Source organism: Hypomesus nipponensis, chromosome 6 (genome assembly GCF_054491055.1).
Source record: "Hypomesus nipponensis isolate SF chromosome 6, ASM5449105v1, whole genome shotgun sequence".
NCBI lineage: Eukaryota > Metazoa > Chordata > Actinopteri > Osmeriformes > Osmeridae > Hypomesus > Hypomesus nipponensis.
In genome coordinates, this window is record NC_140366.1 from 6134609 (window position 1) to 6156700 (window position 22092).

General features: G+C 44.9%; 6 protein-coding genes and 1 pseudogene across 6 annotated transcripts; 3 read left to right on the forward strand and 4 right to left on the reverse strand.

Moving 5' to 3' along the window:
* Nucleotides 1-101: 101 nt before the first annotated feature.
* Nucleotides 102-7251, reverse strand: LOC146286686 (protein unc-93 homolog A-like). The gene is made up of 7 exons (XM_084700804.1): nucleotides 7135-7251; nucleotides 6352-6533; nucleotides 5945-6174; nucleotides 2356-2690; nucleotides 1977-2112; nucleotides 1608-1739; nucleotides 102-1270 (listed from the first exon to the last, which is right to left on the reverse strand). The coding sequence occupies exons 1-7, from the start codon at nucleotides 7222-7224 to the stop codon at nucleotides 1053-1055; spliced, it is 1323 nt and encodes a 440-aa protein (XP_084556930.1). The 5' UTR covers nucleotides 7225-7251; the 3' UTR covers nucleotides 102-1052.
* Nucleotides 7252-11065: 3814 nt separating this feature from the next.
* On the forward strand, nucleotides 11066-11777 carry LOC146286687 (histone H1 pseudogene; annotated as a pseudogene).
* Nucleotides 11778-13019: 1242 nt separating this feature from the next.
* On the forward strand, nucleotides 13020-13439 carry LOC146286688 (histone H2A). The gene has a single exon (XM_084699858.1). The coding sequence runs from the start codon at nucleotides 13021-13023 to the stop codon at nucleotides 13405-13407; it is 387 nt and encodes a 128-aa protein (XP_084555984.1). The 5' UTR covers nucleotide 13020; the 3' UTR covers nucleotides 13408-13439.
* A 1214-nt stretch (nucleotides 13440-14653) lies between these two features.
* LOC146286689 (histone H3) lies at nucleotides 14654-15552 on the forward strand. Its single transcript, XM_084699848.1, has one exon. The coding sequence runs from the start codon at nucleotides 14672-14674 to the stop codon at nucleotides 15080-15082; it is 411 nt and encodes a 136-aa protein (XP_084555974.1). The 5' UTR covers nucleotides 14654-14671; the 3' UTR covers nucleotides 15083-15552.
* On the reverse strand, nucleotides 15549-16418 carry LOC146286690 (histone H2B). The gene has a single exon (XM_084699863.1). It carries the CDS (start codon nucleotides 16260-16262, stop codon nucleotides 15888-15890), a length of 375 nt encoding a protein of 124 aa, XP_084555989.1. The 5' UTR covers nucleotides 16263-16418; the 3' UTR covers nucleotides 15549-15887.
* A 926-nt stretch (nucleotides 16419-17344) lies between these two features.
* LOC146286691 (histone H4) lies at nucleotides 17345-17983 on the reverse strand. The gene has a single exon (XM_084700314.1). The coding sequence runs from the start codon at nucleotides 17917-17919 to the stop codon at nucleotides 17608-17610; it is 312 nt and encodes a 103-aa protein (XP_084556440.1). The 5' UTR covers nucleotides 17920-17983; the 3' UTR covers nucleotides 17345-17607.
* Nucleotides 17984-20355: 2372 nt separating this feature from the next.
* On the reverse strand, nucleotides 20356-21254 carry LOC146286692 (uncharacterized). The gene is made up of 3 exons (XM_084700173.1): nucleotides 21248-21254; nucleotides 20470-21147; nucleotides 20356-20378 (listed from the first exon to the last, which is right to left on the reverse strand). Exons 1-3 carry the CDS (start codon nucleotides 21252-21254, stop codon nucleotides 20356-20358), a joined length of 708 nt encoding a protein of 235 aa, XP_084556299.1.
* Between the last annotated feature and the right edge of the window lie 838 nt (nucleotides 21255-22092).

Genomic DNA, 22092 nt, shown 5'->3' on the forward strand with positions numbered 1-22092 from the left:
ATTTTTTGTCCATTGCTGCTTCCGGCATTTTCCCTGAGTGTTGTTCGTAGGCCCCCTCCTCCATAGGAGGGGTGGGGTCAGAGGCGTTGTTAGACATAAAACCCTACTGGGGCACAGGCCCCCATTCATATCCCTTTTCTTTCAAGCTTGCTGTGCACAATGCACTACAAGGCTATGTAAACTCCACTTAACCCACTATGATATCAGCTGCATGTCCTCTGCCCTCTAGTGGCGAGTTGTTGTTTGTGTTTCCCGGTTGTGGGTGTGGCCATGGTCTCCAGTCCGAATTACCCATTCACTCTGCCTCAGTCTCCACACCTGTCTCCCATCAGCTCATCAGCCCTGCAGTTTATCAACCCTGGTTTTCACATCATTCATCGCCGGATAACAGTTTTGTCTACCCTTGGTAGTTTACTCCCGGTTCCAGTAAGACCAGTATTTTGTGTGTCATTTCTGTGCTGACTTTTTGCCTCCAGGATCACCAACCTTTCCCCCAGCCAGACCCCGTACAGCCTACCCTGCCGTCCCGTCTGTTTTTCATCACCATCGTTCCCCTCTGCACTTACCCCATCATTAAACCCCACCACCACCACCACCCCGTAACACTGCAGGGATATCAATCAGTTAATGGGAGTGTGCAAATTTTGTTCGCATTCATTTGTGTGTGAATACAGTTTTTTTTTGCTTTGTGTAATATTGTTTTTATGTTTTAGTCAAACAAGATGATCGGTAGCCATGGCCTTTAGAAACTATCTTTAGTTTTGTAATACTTTCTTAGCCTAACTCAATTCTGACTTGTGTGCGTGCTGCAGTGGCTATTTGGCAAGCTCAGAAGAGCGCGCTGATATGGAGTTCTGCGTGCAAGCGTTGATTAGGATGCAAGCGTTGATTGGGATATCGTGTAGATCTTTTTCCGGGATTATTACTCTAAATCAATGCATTGACTAATAGTAAATTGTTAAAACTCAAACTTTTGATTTTGCTGGGGCACAGTCGATTTATACTGGGGCACAGTAGATTTATACTGGGGCACGTGCCCCAGTAAAAAGGGTCTAACGACGCCCCTGGGTGGGGTTGCGCCACTCATGGTACTCCACGATGGGATACGTTACCGTGGTGACCACCAGCATGGCCAGAAGGATATATATCTTAAAGTCCAGGCAGATGAAGTTGCTGTAGGCAAAGCCAATGACGAAGCCCAGAGACTCCCACATGCGGTAGTTTGCAAAGGCAGCCTCCTTGTCTCTGGGGAACAGCACCCCATATAAAGCTGAGGAGAACATGGAAAATGTATTTAACAAGAGAACTGAGGTCAATAGGTAACAAAAGGTCTTCAACACAACTTCAATCTTGGACATGGTCTTACTACTGACTGTAAAGAAAGGCTGTCGACTGCAGTATCCTCACCCACCCACTGTCTTCTACATCCAGAATCACATAGAAAAGTCTAACACAAGTTTAAAACACTGTACCAGTGGTATATTGATATCCTGAAACTATCTTTTCAGTTCTGGACCTGAAGTTCTAAAGATTTGACTTCTCCGCTGCTTGAGACTTTTGCATGTGAAAGATTTGTGTGAAGGTACAGTATGTAGTAGTCCTCTCACCATTGGTCTGAGTCTGCCACACAGCGTCTGCCAGGCCCCAGAGAGCAGGAAACACAAAGAAGACAGGAAGCTGGTCTGGGTGAGGCTTCCAGAACAACAGAGCCAGGATACAGGACAGGTTGGTGACAGCAGCTGGAGGAGAAGAGTTTACAGAACTTCACTGAAGCAGAATTTACATCCTGGGTAAAAGAGTGAAGCTTAGTTAATAAGAGGTAAACATGTCACATGATTTTTTCCCAGAACAATTGTTGGACAGGGTGCCAAAGTGGAACTTGAATTGCACGGAAGTGGGTCTCATGTCCCTGTCACATGCTACAGGTGTCACATATGGTGTCAAGTCTCCCTACTTCATACATTCCTGGCTCTTACCTATGAAAAAGAGAGGGCCTCTGCCTGTGTATTCTGCCAACCGGCCAAAGCCGTAGGAGCAGAGAGAATTGGAAGCTCCAAAACAAATCATGGCAAAGCCAACAAAGTGGATTCCTAGGGCACAGGTCACATAGTTCTGTAACAAGAGCACAGTATGGAGGTCAATTCTACTTGTAGTACTCTACGAGACACTTTACTGTACTGAGTCACACCCCACATGCCCTCTCTCACCTTAGTGTAATCTACTGAGAACAGACAAGGAAAACAACCCACTTAACAGTGTGGAATCTATCCCCACATATTAGTGAACTCTACTGAGGAGACACTTTACGAAGTTGAGTCACCCCACCCCCCTCAACCCCCCCCCCCCTCCCCTCACCTTGGTGTACTCCCCAGAAAGGAAGCTCTGTTCCAACCCACTGTATATGGTGAGGGGAATGAGAGTGACCACCCTCCAGTCTTTCAGCAGAAAGAACGTGGCCAGGAACGTGCTGCCGAACGGCTCACGGTTCCCGCGGAACTCCCTCGTCTGTTCACGGTCGATGTTGTCCAGGAACACCGCCACGATGATCATGGCCAGCACGCCCACACCGATGTAGCTGCCCACCAGTGTGTAGATCAGCTTCTGCTCAGGCCTGGTGGAGTTGGAGTTAAAGACGATCTCCTTGCAGGTCCCGGCTCCGCAGAGCTGCAGGTCCTCCTCAGGAATGTCCGCTGCAGCACAACACACGCACAATGTTCTTTGACCTCGCCAATTCCTGTGCTGTTACCAGACATGTGGTACACTTGATTTACATTACCCAGAAATATTAAACCCAGAAATATTAAACCCAGAAATGTTAAACGGATGGGGGAGTTCCACAAGTATATGTGTGTGTGATTTAAGTTCGATCCTAAATCATTGTGTCATTGAGTCAATGCTGTTGCTAAGAATCAAGTGGAGCTGGTTCATGCAGGGGAACGTGAGATCTAGAGCGTCACTAGCAAATCGTCATCACGTGTCAAGGCACACCTTAATAGTACAGGGTATATAGCAGGGATCCCGGCACTTGCATTGCTAGTAGGGGTGGGCAATACTGTAAAATTTGGTATCGATCTGATACCAAATAAATACAGGGCCAGTATTGCCCATACCGATACTTTTTATTTTGAAAAGCAGCTGATCTGCTTTTGTGTAAGGGAAAGCAATGCCTCATTAATTATGAAGTCAATGCATAACCAATGTGCACATTTGAATGAAAATAGAAAATGATTATGTCATGATTATAACACTTATTATGTTTTATGTTTATTGTATGCACCTGCCCACCAAAGTAAATTACTCTTTTGTGTACACTTACTTGGGGATTTCTGATTCTGATTATTAATTACATTTTCATGATAATTGAATGCTTCCGCTTTGCGTTGTGCCTAAAAACTCCCTTTACCTGTTCTAAAATCAGCGCAAAACACGGCCTCTTGGGGCTTATTGCTTAAATGCGGCACATTAGGTCCAGTTAGTGTTCACACGGTCCTGTTTTAAGCGAACCAACGTTTGAAAAAAAATTATGACGTAAAAAAAACTCTGTATGACGCGGTCATACGTAAGGGATAATGCCCGACGAGGTGTCCAATATCACCTGATAATGGACGATGGGAGGCGTGAACCGTCCGACGTGCAGCGGAGTCCATTATCAGGTTATATTGGACACCTCGAAGGGCATTATCCCTCTTATACCATGGTCACTTGCCAAATTTTTTTTTTTACAAACATTAATTCATGTTTCAGGCGTTTTGCTAAAGAAATCTAAAGTTTTTTAACGTTAGCCAACTCTGATATTTTATAGTCCGCTCAGCTCATAGAACCAACACCAGCTTTCCCTTGGCTTAGCTATTAGCCCGAAAGCTGTTATGCTAGCAAGATTCAGAGGCAATAACATTGTTTATTATATGGCAACGACGGTACAAGCTTTCAAGCCATTTTAGCAGAACCATGTTGTCCGCTTTCTATCAAAAGTAATGAGTTGCTAGGCAACACATGAAGCACACCGTGAGAAGACTTGAGAGCTAGCTACAATTAGCCTAGAGGTACCATTTATTTTCGTTTAGAAAATGAAAAGAAGCTAAAAATGCCTTATAATAAACTACTTACTAACCTCGACCGTTCGGTCATGCCGGGAAATATCAAACCTCGGCTTTGCAGTAAAAAGGGTCTAACGACGCCCCTGATATGCCCTGCAGTGAAATCGTTAGAACATCTTATGTGTGTGGCTACGCCTGCTTATCGCTGCACAGCAGAGCGCAGGGCAGCGATCTGACCGGCAAACAAATTATGTAAACACTTAAAAGTTGTTTTCAAGCTATCCAGTGAAATGGTGTATTGTTGTGTTGAAATGGTGCATTGGTGATGTTTCATGTATTGCATGCTAATATTCTCTTATTAATGTTTTGTGACACAGCCTCAGTGCGACTCACAGTCACTCATTCACGATAGATAAGGCTTAGGGGCACTGTCTACTCTGAGCTATACTCTCATAGATATGCATGACTAGATAAGGCTTAGGAGCACTGTCTGCTCTCATAGATATGCATGACTAGATGAGGCTTAGGGGCACTGTCTGCTCTGAGCTACACTTGAATAGATCAATCACAGTAAGCTTAGGAGCACTGTTTGCTCTGAGCTACACTTGTGTAGGGTAAACATGGCTAGATAAAACTTAGGGGAACTGTCTGCTCTGAGCCACACTTATTTAAGTTAAGCAGAGCAACTCCACATTACTCACACAGATACAGCTTGGGACGCGTCTGCTCTGAGCACACTTGCGAGGGTAAGTATGGCGAACTTTTCGTAGCACCTTCATGAGCTCCACATACACGCAGCAGTCTCATACATTTGTCTCGTCTGGCATGTGGTTTGTGTTGGGGAATGCGTTCGCTGCTCTCTGCCCGGATGTCGAGATGGTGTCACAGTTGGGTGCGGCAGGGAATCGCTGCAAGGACAACCATATGCCAAATTCAAGTATTGCAATAATGTATTGCAATAATGTATTGCATCGTCTGCAATAAAGTATCAAGTAATTAACACTACTGAGTCCTCCTGCCTGAACCATAGGTTAGACACCATAAAGTTCTGCCGTTTATATATGGTAGTTATTAGGGCATTTGAATTAGAGACGTAGGAGACTTTACTACGGTGGCTCATGTGCATTCAGTTACTCTGTGTAAAATATGTTTTTACTAAGTCAATACTTGTGTATAAGTCTGCTTTACATTACAGTCAAACCAACACATAATGTCAAAATTGACTACTTTGTATGGTAAGCTTGTAGTGAGACGTCAAAACCGTACATGACTACGTCACTGTCATGTACCAGTGGAGGCACTGGCATGTACCACTAGCTACTGACACGTACCACTAGCTCCACTGGCACGTACCACTAGGCGCCAGTAGAGGCGCTGGCACGTACCACTAGCTATTGTCATGTACCAGCAGAGGCACTGTAACGTACCACTAGCTCCACTGGCACGTACCACTAGCTACAGTACAGTTTTGGTTCTAACTGCCTCTCCTTTTTTACCACCTGAAGCAAAATCACTCGTTGGAACATGCAAGAAGGTATTGATAAAACGCAAGTTTTTAAAAAGCTTAAGTTACTTGACCCCAGGTACGTGCTCCCTGGCCACAAACATTTCTCTCACACCGCACTGCCTAAACTTTAAGCCGAGCGTAGGGACAAAGTTGAGGGAGAGACTTATTTCGCTACTACTACAGACATGTGGTCTATCGTCTTAATTATCATTATCAAATGGAAATTTAAATATCTATTGTGATCATTTTTTACCCATATCGCCCAGCCCTACTAGTTATGAGGAACACACCCTAAAATCGAGTCCTAAAACGAATTGACAACTTCCACTTTAACAAGCATTGATTTCAACCAGTAGCCACACACTACAGTTTGACATGTATTGTGTGGGTGTGTGTGTACCTATATTAGTGTCCTGCCCAAAGATAAGCGAAGACATGAGGTTCCCCCAGACAGCTGAGGACTGGAAGATGAAGAAGAAGATGCCAAAATACTGGTTAATGACATCAGCACTCTTCTTGTTGTCCTTGGGCGCTTGCAGGTTGCCAGCGATCGTAAGGTAAGCGCACTTAGCCGACCACAAGGGGGAGCCTCCCATACCCAGGATGAAGGAGGTGGGGATCAGAGTGTACCTTGAGCAGCAGGGATGGGCAGAGGGAGGGTTATGCAGGTCAGAGTAGTTAAACCACTGAACTAGTGGTACGCTTGATTCACCTTGCTGTAGTCACCGACACTGAGTGTTAGTTTCTGGTTTATTTGAAGGGTACAGAATAATGAATGTGTTATACTGAGAAGGTGGTCTGTGTTACCAGCCGGGGTAGAGGTTTCCAAAAGAGTAGGCGATGTAGCAGCCCATGGAGACCACGATGGTCCACTTGCAGCCCAGGTTCTTGATGAGGATGGGCGGCAGGAACATGGAGGACAGGACGATGGATGCGTAGATGACGCTCAGAGAAGCCACGCCCATCCCTGCCTCCGCATTCAAGCTGCTCTGCAGGGGGAATGGGGGGGGGGAGAAGATGGAAGGAGATGGAGGTTGGAGAGAGAGGGGCAGGAAAAGGTGGGATGAGATGGACAGATGTGAAGGGAAAGATGGGGGAAGGGGAGGTGGTGAGGAGGGAAAGGGAGCGAGGACGTGGAGGGAGAAACAACATTATAGTTGGAGAGAAAAGAGACAGGGAGATATGAAGGCAGGAGGAGGAGGTGAACTCATGGTACCATGAAATGTGTTTGTCGTGTTGTTAGATGTGTTATCAAGGCTACAAAAAATCCCTTTCACTTTATAAAATAAGAGAATGACTGCACACGTGTAATTGAGAAAACTATTAAGATTTGCTCATATTCACACAAGTCACATATATGTCACATATCTTCTCCTGAAGTCAAAGCAAGATCCCATCATACCATACAGCTGAAGACATGTACGCCTACAATGTTTCCTTTTTATCAGCCTGTATTTCCTGTTTATCTATAATTGATATGTAGTTAATCCGCATGGATTTGCTATTTAGTTATCATTCTTCTGCTCATTTCATGTACACCTGCATGGGTTTCCTGTCTGTCACGTCCAGTCAATCTGTCTAAGTCCTCACCTGTAAGCTCTGCAGACCTCCATAGGCTGTGAACATGGACAGGAAACCTATGGACACCACAAGAACGTTCTTGGTGTTCCTGCTGATCATCTCTGCAGCTTCAAACACCCAGAGGGCTCCAATGGACAGAAGAAAAATGAAAGCGTTAAATCTCAGATACTTGGCTACAGCTGTCGAAGAAGCGTGTCAAGGAGAGTCAAGGTCTCTTTAACTTTGTGATGCTTGGATATAGCCGAAGTTCGCTGTTCAGAGCCAAAGTTCATCCTGCTGGAAGACCATTAACTTAAGGGAAGGCAGAGTGCCACATGTTCTAATCCATTGTCGTTTTACCTTATCAATCATTATACGGAGACTGCTTTGAAAACTCACTCAACAATCCTCCCCTTACTTTAGTGTGAGTGTGCACACATGTGTGTGCGTGCTTGTGCATGCGTACCTGGCCATTAGAGAACTGAGAGTAAAAGAAAGCGAGAGAGAGTGTCAGAAAAGTTTAAGATGTAACCCTTTATCCTGTATCAGAATGAAACTGTGTTCAGCATTCTTTGTGTGCAAAGAGAGGCATACCCCCAAATCTGAACTCTGGGTAACACTGGCTCACATAAACAAGGGTACCTGGCCTGACCACTATCTTACTGGAGAGGTCATAAAAGATGTTAATCGTATGGTCAAGCTCAGAGGGGTCAGAGAGCGCACACACTCAGACACTCACACACTCAAACACGCACACGTGCACAAGGTCTATGCAAGGGAGCCAAAGAAAGGAGAGCCATGTGACAGTTGTATGAATCAATGTCTGAGAAGCCGGTGTTGCTTAAATGGTTAGCTAGCTCTTCACTGACTGTGCAATACTTGATAGATTAATATTTCTGAAACAGTGGTCCTTCGGAGCCGGACCTTCAACATCCTTTCCATCATCCAGTGATAACTAAGATAGTGCACAACAATGGAGAAATAACTCGTAGCAAATAATTTTGTTGAAAAATAATTGCCCTCTAAAACGTTTTTCCCTGGAGGATGGAACAGTGACGAGATTCTGGACTAGTGAGTGGCACAGTTTTCGGTGGTCAAGGTAAGAATAAAATGTGAAATGTATAGTCGAATACTACATTTTTAAATGTCTTTTTATATAAACCGCGAGGGATGAAAAGCTCCACAGTGAGGTTGTGAAACACTAATCTGGTTTGTTATATGTTTTGGAAACTGCAAAGGCAGCTCGAGTTTAAGATGGAATCGAGACACCGCAAAGACTGTGGCTTGTATGTGTATTTAATTCCCGCAGAGACTGCGGCTTGTATTTTGTTGTGTGACATTTGAAAACATTTAATTATTATTTATTTGTATTACTTTTATCACTTGTATTATTGTTTTTATGTAAAGCACATGGAGCTGCAATTCTTGAATGAAATGTGCTATATTAATTATTATTATTACTGGTTAATACAGTTTGATTAAAAACTCTGCAGTGAAGTTGTGCACTAAACTCACAATGGATCTGTAAATGTATTTTGGTTGAATTTGTCATATAATAACCCATTTTTATTGCTGATGAATTGGGAATTGTAATTTACACATGTTAAGATTGGTCTGAATGCCATTAGAATCAAGAATAGATATAGTCCTTGGTTCACTCCTGATTTGTCTGCCCTTGACTGGCACAAAAACATCCTGTGGCGTTCTGCATTAGCATCGAACAGCCCCTGAGATATGCAACTTCAAATATGACTCAGTTGATTAAGTTGCTATGGTGTTAAACTCAGCAGGAAGAGGAACTTCTTCCTACACCTGAGCCTAGGGCCTCCACTTCAAGGCCAAGACACAAGCAATGAACCTTGAAACACAGTAGTCAAATGAAAAACAAGGCTGGCTTTTCCGTGTTCCTAGGGAAGGAAGAACATGAGGATGTATTTGTTAAACATTTTTGTAAGTTTTGGTCTTTTTGTACCTTTTTGTGGCTTTTTTGGTTGTGCATGTTGAGTGTTTTGTGTTTTTTTTCACAATTTCTTTCTTTCAATGTCCTATTTATTCTTTGAATGAAACATTCAAATTCAATGAAAGTAGTGAAATTGTCATTTATTTAACTTGTGAAGATCATTGTATGGTGCCATACACATAGTTCTTTTTGGTTTGAAATGTTTTGGTTGAAAGAAACACACATTTCTGATGTGGAAATGATTTGAAAATGGCTCAAAGCAACCTAAGGACAACAGAATGGGTTGAGGGAAGACACCCCAGTGAATAACATATCAACATGAAACCTCCATAGTTGATGACTAATATTAGGTCAACTATTGTTTTAATTACTAGTTTCCTGTAAATGTATGTTTTAAAGTGCAAATTATGCATTAAGTTGAAAAAAACTATATAATTTGCATACATTTCCAGAACGGAAATCAGAACATTGCATGAAAACAGAATGAAAATCCTTAATTCCGCTTCGCGTTGGGGTGCTGTTCGCCCTGTCAGGGCTTATTTTGCCGATAATGACCGGCATTCTATACATTATCCCTTACTTGTGCAACCGATTATATTTTAAAGAAACTTTAACTTTGACTTTAAGGAAAGTCATAACATAAGTGAGCAACACATTGTAATGAACTAGGCCTACCAGCATTTAACTGTCACTTGGGGTTACACATTACAAAGTCCCATTTCAGTTTTACTAGATTTCTGTACTGAAACAGCAAATATTACACGTTAAAATGTTCCAATCGTCATGATCCATGTTCTTGTTTCTAGTGCAAATGACAAATTGTGAATTTTGATCTTAAAAAATTACTTACGCTCCATATAACTATTTTGAGTGAGTTACTATAGCTTGATGTATTCAGGGTTCCATTTCACACATATTGTCACGTTCATTAGTGTATTTAATTATTTCCGTCCAATTATATAAAAAAAATCGTGACTCAAATAGGGTGTTGTCTTCATTCAGAAACCAAGTATTGAGACTTGCAGTCAGAATAATGTCTTTAGTCTGAATGGTCATCGTGAACTTCAAATATGGTATTTAACACTGTGTCATGCTATATGTCCGTGACAGATAACCAAAGACTTAAATTGACAGTATTTGATGTATTCACATTTCTACACACTCTATACCCTTTGCCATTTCATCAGATGAAAATGCTGAGGCCACAAGGCGATGTTTGGGTCTCGGGTCCAAGTCGCTGCAGTTGGCGCCCTGAGAATGACACCACAACTGATAGACATAATGGCTGTATTATATCCTGTGTAACAATACGTCGGTATTGGTGGCTGTGAGTGCACACCATGAGCTATGTTTTCACAGAAATGTATTAAGTAAAAGTGCTGTATTTGATGACTTGCCTGTCTTGGAGAGTGAAAATATAGGGTGAATAATTTGGGGAAGAGAGACAGAACCCACCGATGGCTCTGAACTTGAGACCTGTGTTTTACGCGACCCAGAAGACACACATTAAAAACCTTTGGCACCCTAACTGGCTACCCCAAAGTTGCATATTCTATTGCCTGACATCTTGGCCAACTGTGCAACGCTTCTGGTCTGAAGAGAATGCACTTTTAAACACTTTAGAGGAAAAATGCCATCGGTAAACCCGTGCGCAACGCTCAGTCTCGGAGTCCATCGCTGGCGTGTCGGGACAGTTGCAACAAAAAACACGAGGCTTCTGCTACTACAACGACTTTATTATGAGCACTAAGAAGTTTACTTTCTAGCCACAGCTGTTTTTGGACAGTTGGTCTAGTCCAGCTGCGATTTGTACACCGTTATAGACGAGGAGAAAACACAAGTGGCACCGATTGTCGATTGCAGACAGCGGTCGAGCTGACTAACTGAGTCTACACAGTTCTCATGCCGCCTTTAAGGCCAGCCCCCAGCCCGGAGCCGAACACTACTCCCGAGCACACAAATCAGTTGAGTTTACTCGAGCGATCGGTTCAAACGACAGACATGGCAGAAGTCGCCCCAGCAGTACCCGCTCCGGCCAAGGCACCCAAGAAGAAGGCAGCAGCTAAGCCCAAGAAAGCGGGACCCAGCGTCAGTGAGCTGATAGTTAAGGCTGTGTCCGCCTCGAAAGAACGCAGCGGCGTGTCCCTGGCAGCGCTCAAGAAGGCTCTTTCTGCCGGTGGCTACGATGTAGAGAAGAATAACTCCCGCGTCAAGGTCGCCGTCAAGGGGCTGGTTACGAAGGGCACTTTGGTCCAGACCAAGGGAACCGGCGCATCAGGGTCTTTTAAGATCAACAAGGCCGCTGAGACCAAGGCAAAGAAGCCTGTCAAGAAAGCCGTCACTCCCAAGCCAAAGAAAGTTGTCGCCAAGAAGCCCGCTGCGGCCAAGAAGCCCAAGAAGGCTGTGGCGAAGAAGCCAGCAGCTGCCAAGAAGTCTCCCAAGAAGGTAAAGAAGCCCGTGGCAGCCAAGAAGGCTACCAAGAGCCCCAAAAAGGCCAAGAAGCCTGTGACGCCCAAGAAGGTAGCAGCCAAGAGCCCCAAGAAGGCAGTCAAGGCAGCCAAACCCAAAGCGGCCAAACCCAAGGCAAAGAAGGCGACACCCAAGAAGAAGTAATTTCTTGAATACAACTTCTACGTGGCAATTGCATTGCTCAAACAAAAGGCTCTTTTAAGAGCCACCAACTCTTTCCGTTAAAGCGCATCCATTTGTTTCCCTCCACAAATACTTCTAAAGCATTACCATTGCTTTGAGTAAATGTCCCATTTGGTCTTGGGGATTATCATACTATGTCGTTGACATGGGCATGTCACCGGTAAAACAGGCCACAGGTATTTGTTGCGTTGTCGGGAAACAGCTTCCCCCGCTCATACACCACTTTTCATTGTAGCGACTTAACAAAAACAAGGAAGTTCCATTTCGTAGAGCTCAGCTCCTATTGGGTTAGGCAGCAAATGACTGAAGACCAAATTGTATTTGCCTCTAACATCTCAGCCTTGTTTTTTAGAAAGACTCAAGACTCAAAGACTTGGAAGAATATTGCCAGAGCAACCCATTGGCATTTAGGTAACGGACCAATATGGTAGATATCAGTTCCCCCTCATCCTCCTCTATCAACTTCAGTAGCCTAATATAGCTTCTGTCACATTATCAATTATAATTACGGGGCTCCTCAATAGTTCTAATCATATACAAATTTGATATGGTGGGTCCAGTGCAAAATATAGTATTTTATTTCACGCATTTTATTTCAAACATACAATCACTACAGGGGCTATACGAGTCGAATAATTATTCGTTGGAGGGATTACAGCATACTAATAGCACACCATTGCTAATATCGAGTAATAATAGCGACTACTTCAAGACACTCTTAAAACACCCATAATTCATCACAGCAAACTCAGGCTAAGCCATGTAGGCCTATCTCTCTCTTGGAAGTCGCTTTGGATAAAAGCGTCTGCTAAATGAATAAATGTCATGTAGCCTACTGAAAAATGCTGGTTCAAAATACATTTGATATAGTATATTTTAGCGAATGGTGCCCAAAATGAGGAGTGACAACAACGATGTCCTGTCCATGTCAGTCACCCACCAGATTATATCTAAGACAACCTATGTATTATTCTCATGGAATAGCCTAGTTAATTACACATATAATTACACATATAGTAATTAATTACACTATAGCCTATAACTTGACGACCAAAATTGGGTAAAGGAGCGACGGAAAGTAACAAAGAGAGAGGACGGTGGGGAACAAAGAGAGAGGAGGGTGGGGACCAAATACCCCCCTCGCCGTTTGAGATAAAGCAAAAGACTCCGCCCTCAGTTTTGCCGCTACCTCTGATTGGATTGAGACCGAGCCGGTCTTGTGACCAATGACTGCCAGTTACCGTGAAGTATAATTTCTGGACTCTAACCGATTTCATTCACTGTAAATCTAGAACGTCAAAAAAATGAGCGGAAGAGGTAAAACCGGAGGCAAAGCCAGGGCCAAGGCAAAGACTAGGTCATCCCGCGCTGGACTTCAGTTTCCCGTGGGTCGTGTTCACAGACTTCTACGTAAAGGAAACTACGCTCAGCGTGTGGGAGCTGGCGCACCCGTCTACTTGGCTGCTGTACTCGAGTATCTGACTGCTGAGATCCTTGAGTTGGCTGGCAACGCTGCCCGCGACAACAAGAAGACTCGCATCATTCCTCGTCACCTGCAGTTGGCTGTCCGCAACGACGAAGAGTTGAACAAACTCCTCGGTGGTGTCACCATCGCTCAGGGCGGAGTCCTGCCTAACATCCAGGCAGTACTTCTTCCCAAGAAGACCGAGAAGGCTGTCAAGGCCAAGTAACGTCCCCGTGTGATTTCGTGTGATTGCTCACCCTCCCCAAAGGCTCTTTTAAGAGCCACCCATTTCACTCTTTAAAAGTGCATTAACCTTTAACCATTTGCATAGAGGGATCAAATTATATCACTGGTGGGCTACATCATCTGATAGTGTGCCACACCAAAACTCCATAACCTACGTGACTGAAATGTAATACATTGCGCGATTAATCAACATTTTCCTCGCAAGTGTCAAAGTTGAGGTGCACAGACGAGAATGGCCTCCTTGGTGAACAATGGGTATAGGGTGGATAGCGATAATTTTTTGACCTTAATAATAACCTATAGCCTATAGGTTATTACTAAATGTATAAAGGATACACTTACATTGACGCTAGTAAAAAATAATTGGATTATAAATATAATTGTGTAATACTTAAGTAATCCAGTAAGGCGACCAAAGGATGGGCCCAATAACATTGCGCGCAGCAATTCAAAGGAGGACGAGGGCGGAGGAAAAAAGTTTGAAATTTAGGCGGGCACGGAGTAACATCCCCAAATGAGCCATCCACAACACTCTTGCAAAGCGAGCGCAATATTTTCTTGAGGTTTTTCATGAGCCAGAAAGTTATACATTTGACATTACACATCAGTTACTAATGTGTCACCTTGAATATCCCTTACGAGTATTACGTAAATGTGTCCTTATGTGTAGCCTACATACATAAGAGTCGCCCAATGGCTTTCTAAAAACCATGTTAATACGTGCTGCCATATTGGTGTCTACTCTCGATATAGCCTAACGCTTTTCAAACAAGCACGAAGAGGCTGAGAGGATAACCGTATATTGCGCACAGGGATAAAGATGCTCATTTACAAATAAGATAATCTATTTTAGATCTTCATTGGAGGAGACTTGAGTGTGGAAGAAGAAAGAAAAAAAAATTGGTATACATCTGCACGCAAATAAATACGCTGTTCCCGTGTAAAAAAAAAACGCTGGTTATTCTGGAAATTGTGATTAAATTTGACCTTTTGAAAGGGAAAATTAAAGTTGTTTGAAACTGATTCTTAATTTTAAAATAAAAATAGCAAAGCAATCTTGGGAGTGGGGCGGGGTCTTGTTTAAAATTTTGGCGGCCCTGAATACATCCAATGGCGGGGGAGAGGGAGGCTCCTGCCTGACAATGAGGCCGTCCAATCAATGCACGACCTGGCTGGCGATATAAACTTGTTCACTTCCCATTCACTGTATTCAGTTTCGAGTCGAAGAGAAGGAAACAAGCAACATGGCCAGAACCAAGCAGACCGCTCGTAAATCTACCGGTGGCAAAGCCCCGAGGAAGCAGCTCGCTACCAAGGCAGCACGTAAGAGTGCGCCAGCCACCGGTGGCGTGAAGAAGCCCCATCGTTACAGGCCCGGCACTGTGGCTCTGAGAGAGATCCGTCGCTACCAGAAGTCAACTGAGCTGCTGATCCGCAAGCTCCCCTTCCAGCGTCTAGTCAGAGAAATCGCCCAGGACTTCAAGACTGACTTGCGTTTCCAGAGTTCCGCTGTGATGGCTCTGCAGGAGGCCAGTGAAGCCTACCTGGTCGGTCTCTTCGAGGACACCAACTTGTGCGCCATCCACGCCAAGAGGGTTACCATCATGCCCAAGGACATCCAACTGGCCCGCCGCATTCGCGGAGAGCGCGCCTAAATGTAATTTGACTGCAGCATCCCCAAAGGCTCTTTTAAGAGCCACCTCATGATCTCTATGAAAAGACAAAGTCCTTGCATGCATGTGAAATAACATGATCATTACCATATGACACTGCTGGCAACAGTGAAGTGTCATGCCTGTCCAAGGAATACGATTTGCATCAACAATCGATGACATTAACCAGCTCAATTAGACTTGGCCCAAACCCTTTTCTAATGCATCATCTGTGAGAAACGTTTACATATTCTAGCCCTAAATCGAATTTGCTTGTTGTATGTAAAACGGCTGGCAAGTGTTGTAGGCCTATTCGCACAAAACTATTTAACACAGCTGCTCAATCTTATTTGGTCCAACTTCTACAAAACAGAAATGGTGCGGTATGATATGGATTTCCAATATGCTACCAAGTCTCACAAATATCCACTCTACTATCCCAAAATATAAAAACTGGTACCCATTTTTTTTGTTGGCTCAAAATAAAAGCTTTTATTAATCTATTATCTGGGCTACATTACTCCCCCAGAAATAGTCAGGTGGGACAGTATAACCGGTTATTTGAAAATCAATTATTAAGGTCACATTCCAGCAACTTAGGCCTCCCGCTGCTGTTTAAGGATTTATCAATTTGGTAATTTACTGGGTCGCAATGAAACATTAATTTGCATCCAATGAATGATAAACCTTTTATAGTCAGAATTATAACAGTGACCGGCACAAATGGAAATCTGCACATTTGAAAGGTAATGTGGGTGGCTCTTAAAAGAGCCTTTGGGGTATAACAGGGAAGTCAAACGGCACCCGTTTACTTGGAGCTGGTGTACTTGGTCACCGCCTTAGTGCCCTCGGACACGGCGTGCTTTGCCAGCTCACCGGGGAGCAGTAGGCGGACGGCGGTCTGGATCTCCCTGGAGGTGATGGTTGAACGCTTGTTGTAGTGGGCCAAGCGGGAAGACTCTCCGGCGATACGCTCGAAAATGTCGTTGACAAAGGAATTCATGATTCCCATGGCCTTAGACGAGATACCGGTATCGGGGTGGACCTGTTTCAGCACTTTGTACACGTAGATGGCATAGCTCTCCTTCCTTGACTTTCTGCGCTTCTTGCCTCCCTTCGCAGCAGTCTTGGAGACGGCTTTCTTGGAGCCCTTCTTGGGCGCTGACTTCGCTGGTTCAGGCATCTTGACGTCTCGTTTCTAATCAGGAATGAATACGTTGTAATCCTGTCCCTTCCCTGTGTAAATAAGGGGTTGGATGCAAAAAATTGAGGCACGCCTCCCAGCTCTTCAAGGCGTTGACGTGGCGAAACGCGCGTGCGCCTGATTATCCGCCTCCTCTACTTCCCTTCTCCCAGTGGATTTTGTTGGCATCTCTCTAGCGCATGCGTCCATCTTTGCGGACAATATGTCTTGACACCCTATAGTATCCATTTTGTTACCATTAAAAGTTTGCCGCTTTGTTTCATGTTTTGTTACGGATCGGTTCTAACCAACGTGTTTCCTTTCAAAGGTCAGATAGGTTGTTTACTTTAAATAGCCTATGTCTAATGTCAACTTAAATACATATGAATACAAAACCATTTGTATTTTTTAGGGCTGTGAAATGATTAAACAATGTTTCTGTGGATTAATCATAATTAATTACATATTACCAATTTAGATTTTGCGGTACTTTGATGCTCGAGTCACCCGTTGCCACTCGCAAAACATATGTGAACTCCTCAACAATATCAATCGGTCTACAGGTTTTTGCAATACATTTGGCAACTGTGCTAGTCACCTTGTCACAGGCAGACTTAGTGAGGGCCCTACGCTGTTCAGTGAGGGTGGTTTGGCGCATTCTAGGCCTACTTCATCCAGAAGTTGCAGAATGGGTGGAATTGGGCGTATATTACATTAAATGCGTTAAACAAAAATAACGAATTAATCCTGTAATTTAATCATAACGCGTTATTTTTTACAGCCCTAGTATTTTTTACTAGCTACACAATTCTACTGTAAAAACTGTGCATTGTTCTAATTACTATAATTTGCCACTTTACTCTGAATAGTAGCCTCGTTTAGCTGCTGCTCTTAATGTTGCAGATGAACTAACCGTCCTAACCTTACAAACGAAATCAAGCCTCACTAAAAACGTGTCCGACGCCAATCCTAGCGCAATAGGCTACACACACGGCGCTTGGTGGCTACACTATAACCAATAATGAAGGAATTGGTCAACTGAAAGATGTATTTTTAATGAACGGCAAAATTGCGTTGTGAAATGTGTCAGCCTAGTTTCAATAGTTGTGTTGTGTTCTGGCACTCATGCTATCTCAGAAAATAGGCTTAGATCATTAGCACTCATCCCTGATATGTATTTTCAACGTGACCCACTAATAACCACAGGCGACTTGTATAGGTAAAGTGATTGAGGGATGAAGTATTGTTTTCAAAACTGCATAAAACATGGATGTCTCTTTACTGAACATATGGGTGGCTCTTAAAAGAACCTTTGGGTTAAGTGTCAAAACAGGTCAAAAGCAGTTTAACCGCCGAAGCCGTACAGGGTGCGTCCCTGGCGCTTGAGGGCGTAGACGACGTCCATGGCGGTCACAGTCTTCCTCTTAGCATGCTCGGTGTAGGTTACAGCATCACGGATAACATTCTCAAGAAACACCTTCAGAACTCCGCGAGTCTCTTCGTAGATCAAACCTGAAATACGTTTCACGCCGCCACGACGTGCAAGGCGACGAATGGCGGGCTTGGTAATGCCCTGAATGTTATCTCTCAAAACTTTGCGGTGACGCTTGGCGCCTCCCTTGCCGAGTCCTTTCCCTCCTTTTCCTCTTCCTGACATAATGTTTAGCAGCCTGGTTTTACACAATGGTGAGGGTAACTCAGACACACCGGCTTTATGTGTCGACGGTACGGACGTGAAGGAACACTGCAAGCGCCATTTTTATAGTCTCTGTGGAGTTGCAATTAAAGGGACCGTCTCCCAACATGGCCTCCTGTGTGCTGACACTATTTTGTCATGTGTATTCTCGGCCATTTCAAAGTTAATGAAAGGGATCGAAATAGTTAGAAGTTCACTCAGAGTAACAACATTTTCTAGCTATATAACACAATGTTACTCACTGATCTCAGTGATGTATAGTGGTAGCAAATCTGGTGTGTAGACCTGAAACAAGAGCCCACGTTAAATTGTAGATATGGCGATAAAGTGCCCTTCATGCAGGGCCGGAATCACGCGAGCGAACTTTTGGGGCCTTTATTTCAGCGCAAAATAGTTTTTTTAACAATTTTACAAGCACTTTTTCAATTGGTAAAATCTTGTCTGGAGAAGGTGGTATTTTTGTCTCTACATGTTTAGGCCCTACGTACCTTGCCTTTCTTAGCCTGGTTTTCCAAATCATCAACATTTAAAACTGAAAGCATGCAGCAAGGACCTCTCCACCTTTATTACTCATTTAAAAACTATTAGATGAATCGAATATAAAAACATAATAGAATGTAAAGAAACAGCTGGCGTCAGTAAAATCTCAATTTAGCTTGCACCTAAGTTAAAACATATTTGAGTGTACTAACATTAGCAATAACGTCAGCAAGTTTGAGGTGTATGCATTGGCTAACCATTAAATTAGCAGCACATTTCCCGTATTTAACAATGATTAAACATGAACTTACCTGAAAGTGATGCACGGGCACCATCTCGCAGTCTCTTTATTTTTTGTTTTCCTCCCCTGACTCCTGTTATCTTTTGTAACCCATTTTAGAAAAGTTGACCTACCCTATCGTCAAAGTTCGTCAGGCCACTGAGTTAGGTAAGGGCACCCACAGTGAGCTTGGTAAGTTGAGTGTGTATTTGTTTTTTTTTGGGGGGGGGGCACCATCGTAACTTTTTTTGAGCATTTAAATATATCTCTTGTTCTGCCTGTTTTGTAATATACATGCCTAATATTTCTATACTAAAATAATATCGGCATAATAAGTACTCTGACTATGATGATTTTTAAGTTGGCTATTTTTTGGTGCTCCCTCAGGAGTTGGTGCCAAGGCTGGATTACCCATTAGGGCAACTGGGTACTTGCCCAGGGGCACATGACATCTAAGGGGCCCTGGACAATGTCAACTAAAACATTATATCACGTTATGAACTCAGTACTAACTTTCCTTAATGTGAGTACTTTATTGCAACTTGTTCGATCAAAATATTATGTAAAATCACGTCAAAAACAGTGTTTGTATAGTCTTGTAGCCAGTGCCGCCACTCCCATAACGTGCACTACACGCTGTAAGTAGGGCACCAAATTCTGAGGGGGCACCAAAAAGCCAATGGAAAAATCATCTTGGCGACCCTGCACGTCAGGAAGTGGAAAAGAATGTCAGGATATTATTGGTACGGGGGTCACCTTTAAGTTCCGGGGTGACAACGTGTGATATAAGGGGACGTTTGGGCGGGTTCGGGGCTCTTAAATTGTGGCTGTTGTACTGAACCTGTGTCCTACTACTATTAGCAACCGTTGTAGGCTAATCTACTGTGTTAGCTGTTGTTAACGTGTTCTATTTAGTGAAGAGGGTTAGTTCGGTGTGGGTAGTAGCCTAAATAACGATAGTTAATGGAGGTAACTCCAGTTCTATGAGTGGAGCGGAGCCCCATAGGGGAGCTCTGCTCCTATTGGTTTACCCGCTGCCTAGTGCAGCTAATGACTGAAGATCAAAATGTATACACACCTGTCCCTCACACAGGTGCCCTATATAAGGGGGTGACAGCCCTCACTCATCCTCCCAAAAGTATTAAATACAGCCGGGTTGAATAAGTCGAGCTGGGCCTGCAGCCCTATGGGGCTCCGCTCCACTCATAGAACTGGAGTTACCTCCATTAACTATCGTTCTATTTCGTGGAGCTCCGCCCCATAGGGGAGCTCTGCTCCTATTGGTTTAGGCGGAGCGAGCGAGGCCAAATATACCCCCAGCGAGACCAGGTCTAAAAGACACATAATCTCACAAGGCACCGAGAACAGATCCGCTGATGTAAATAATACACAGGGTCTGTCCTCCCGGTCAGGCCGCTACTGTAACACAGAGAGCCGTCCAGGGTAAGAAAACAGGGGGAGTTTACTTAACTCATGTTCTTCTCTCTCGCCTGCACAACAGCTAGGCTGGAGGGGCAACAGAAAACATACAGTAAAGACATCTCGACTGAGAATATCTGCCTGTCCCACATTTGGCGATATAATCAAAGAACAACTCGCATCTAGGGCCCACAAGAACCTAGCAAGTTGTCATCTTGCTACACCTGATCCACCAGCCATGCTGAGGACAGAATGAGCAAAAGATGAGGAGGAAACGTCCAACAGATAATATCGCACAAATGGTGAAGGCGACGACCAAGACGCTGCTTCACAAATCTCCTCCACTCCTACACCCCTGAGGATGGCAGCTGAGGCTGCCACTCCTCGGGTGGAATGAGCCCGAATGCCAGGTGGCACGGGACATCTCATAGACTCGTACGCGAGACCAATAGCCTCGCAGAGCCAGTGAGAAAGTCTCTGTGTGGAGAGTGGCAAGCCAGCTCTCGATCCACCGTAGCAGATCAGCAACTGCGGAGAAGATCTGATACTTGCTGTGCATTCCAGATAGCGCGACAGAGCGCGCACTGGGCACAGCCCATGTAAGCGTCTTTCCTCCTCTCCGCTGTGCGGAGGTGGGAAAAAAGCTCTCAGTTCGCAGCTCTGTGCCCTGAACGCTCGGCTAATCACCTTGGGGATAAAGGCCGGGTTAGGACGCAACACTGCTCTTGTTCGATCACCCGAGATGATCAAACAATCCGCGCGTGTTGACAAAGCGCACAAGTCGCTCACTCGCTTAGCCGTAGTCAAGGCGAGGAGCAGACTCGTTTTGAGAGAAAGCAGACGTAATGACACATTGTCTATGGGCTCGAAAGGTGGTCCACACAGAGCGTCTAACACCAGAGATAAATCCCATGTAGGTGCTGACGCTCTCGGAGGTGGCCTGAGCCTACACACCCCAGCCAGAAAACGCTTGACCAGCGGGTGGCTGAACAGCGTTGTCTTAGCGAACCCTTCGTGACATGCCGAAATGGCAGCCGCATAAACACGCACCGTGCTCGCGGCTAAGCCCTCGTCAAACAACGATTGTAAGAAACACAAGAACACTTCGACCGGACATGAGACCGGGTCAAGGTTCTGTTTTCCACACCATTGTGCAAAGACTCGCCAGCGCGACGCGTACCCTCTAGCCGTAGGTTGTGCGCGCGCACTTTGAATGGTCTGAATGACAGCATCAGACAGACCCCTGCGCTCTAAGAGTTCCCTCTCAGTAGCCAAGCCACAAGAGGGCCTCCGACCACTGGAGGGCTCTTCACCAGGCCTCCGGCCTGAGAGAGCGCATCCGTCTGATGAGGTATGGGCCAAGGCCCGCCTACCAGCATCCCCATCAGTTCCGGGAACCACGGGGCTCCGGGGCGATCGGGGGCTATCAGAATGACCGATAGCCCCTCCGACCTCACCCGAGCCAGCAAGGGGAGGATGGAGGCCAGAGGTGGAAATGCGTACAGTAGACCTCTCGGCCAGGAACGGTGCGCGAACGCATCGACTCCCAGAGGAGGTCTGTCCTGTGCGCGCAGCGAGAACCATAGAGGACACTGTGTGTTGGCTCGAGACGCAAACAGATCCACCTGTGCTCGGCCGAAGCGTGCCCAGATCAGAGAAACGATGGACGGTTTCAACCTCCACTCGTCCTCTCTCGGGCCGCCCCTTGACATCAGGTCCGCTCCCTCGTTGAGCAGACCTGGAATGTGCTGAGCTCTCAGGGAGCGTAGGTGCGTGAAAGCCCAAGTCCACACTTCCTCCGCCAAGCGATGAAGTGATGGAGAGCGCACCCCTCCCTGTCTGTTGATGTAAGCCACCGTCGCTCTGTTGTCGGATCTGACGAGAACGTCTTGATCCTTCAACACCAGCGCGAAATGGCACAGAGTCAGTCGGACCGCTTCGAGCTCCAGGAGGTT

Bases quoted from the DNA above. Each gene is read 5' to 3' on its own strand.
- LOC146286691 (XM_084700314.1), bottom strand. From the start codon at position 17,919: ATGTCAGGAAGAGGAAAAGGAGGGAAAGGACTCGGCAAGGGAGGCGCC.
- LOC146286688 (XM_084699858.1), top strand. From the start codon at position 13,021: ATGAGCGGAAGAGGTAAAACCGGAGGCAAAGCCAGGGCCAAGGCAAAG.
- LOC146286692 (XM_084700173.1), bottom strand. The intron at 20,379-20,469 runs GTGAAGCAGCGT...TTCTGTCCTCAG, and splicing joins TGTAGGAGTGGAGGAGATTT to CATGGCTGGTGGATCAGGTG.
- LOC146286689 (XM_084699848.1), top strand. From the start codon at position 14,672: ATGGCCAGAACCAAGCAGACCGCTCGTAAATCTACCGGTGGCAAAGCC.
- LOC146286686 (XM_084700804.1), bottom strand. From the start codon at position 7,224: ATGATCAGCAGGAACACCAAGAACGTTCTTGTGGTGTCCATAGGTTTC. The intron at 2,691-5,944 runs GTACACACACAC...GTTGTGCTGCAG, and splicing joins TGGGCAGGACACTAATATAG to CGGACATTCCTGAGGAGGAC. The intron at 2,113-2,355 runs GTGAGGGGAGGG...CTCTTGTTACAG, and splicing joins TTTCTGGGGAGTACACCAAG to AACTATGTGACCTGTGCCCT.
- LOC146286690 (XM_084699863.1), bottom strand. From the start codon at position 16,262: ATGCCTGAACCAGCGAAGTCAGCGCCCAAGAAGGGCTCCAAGAAAGCC.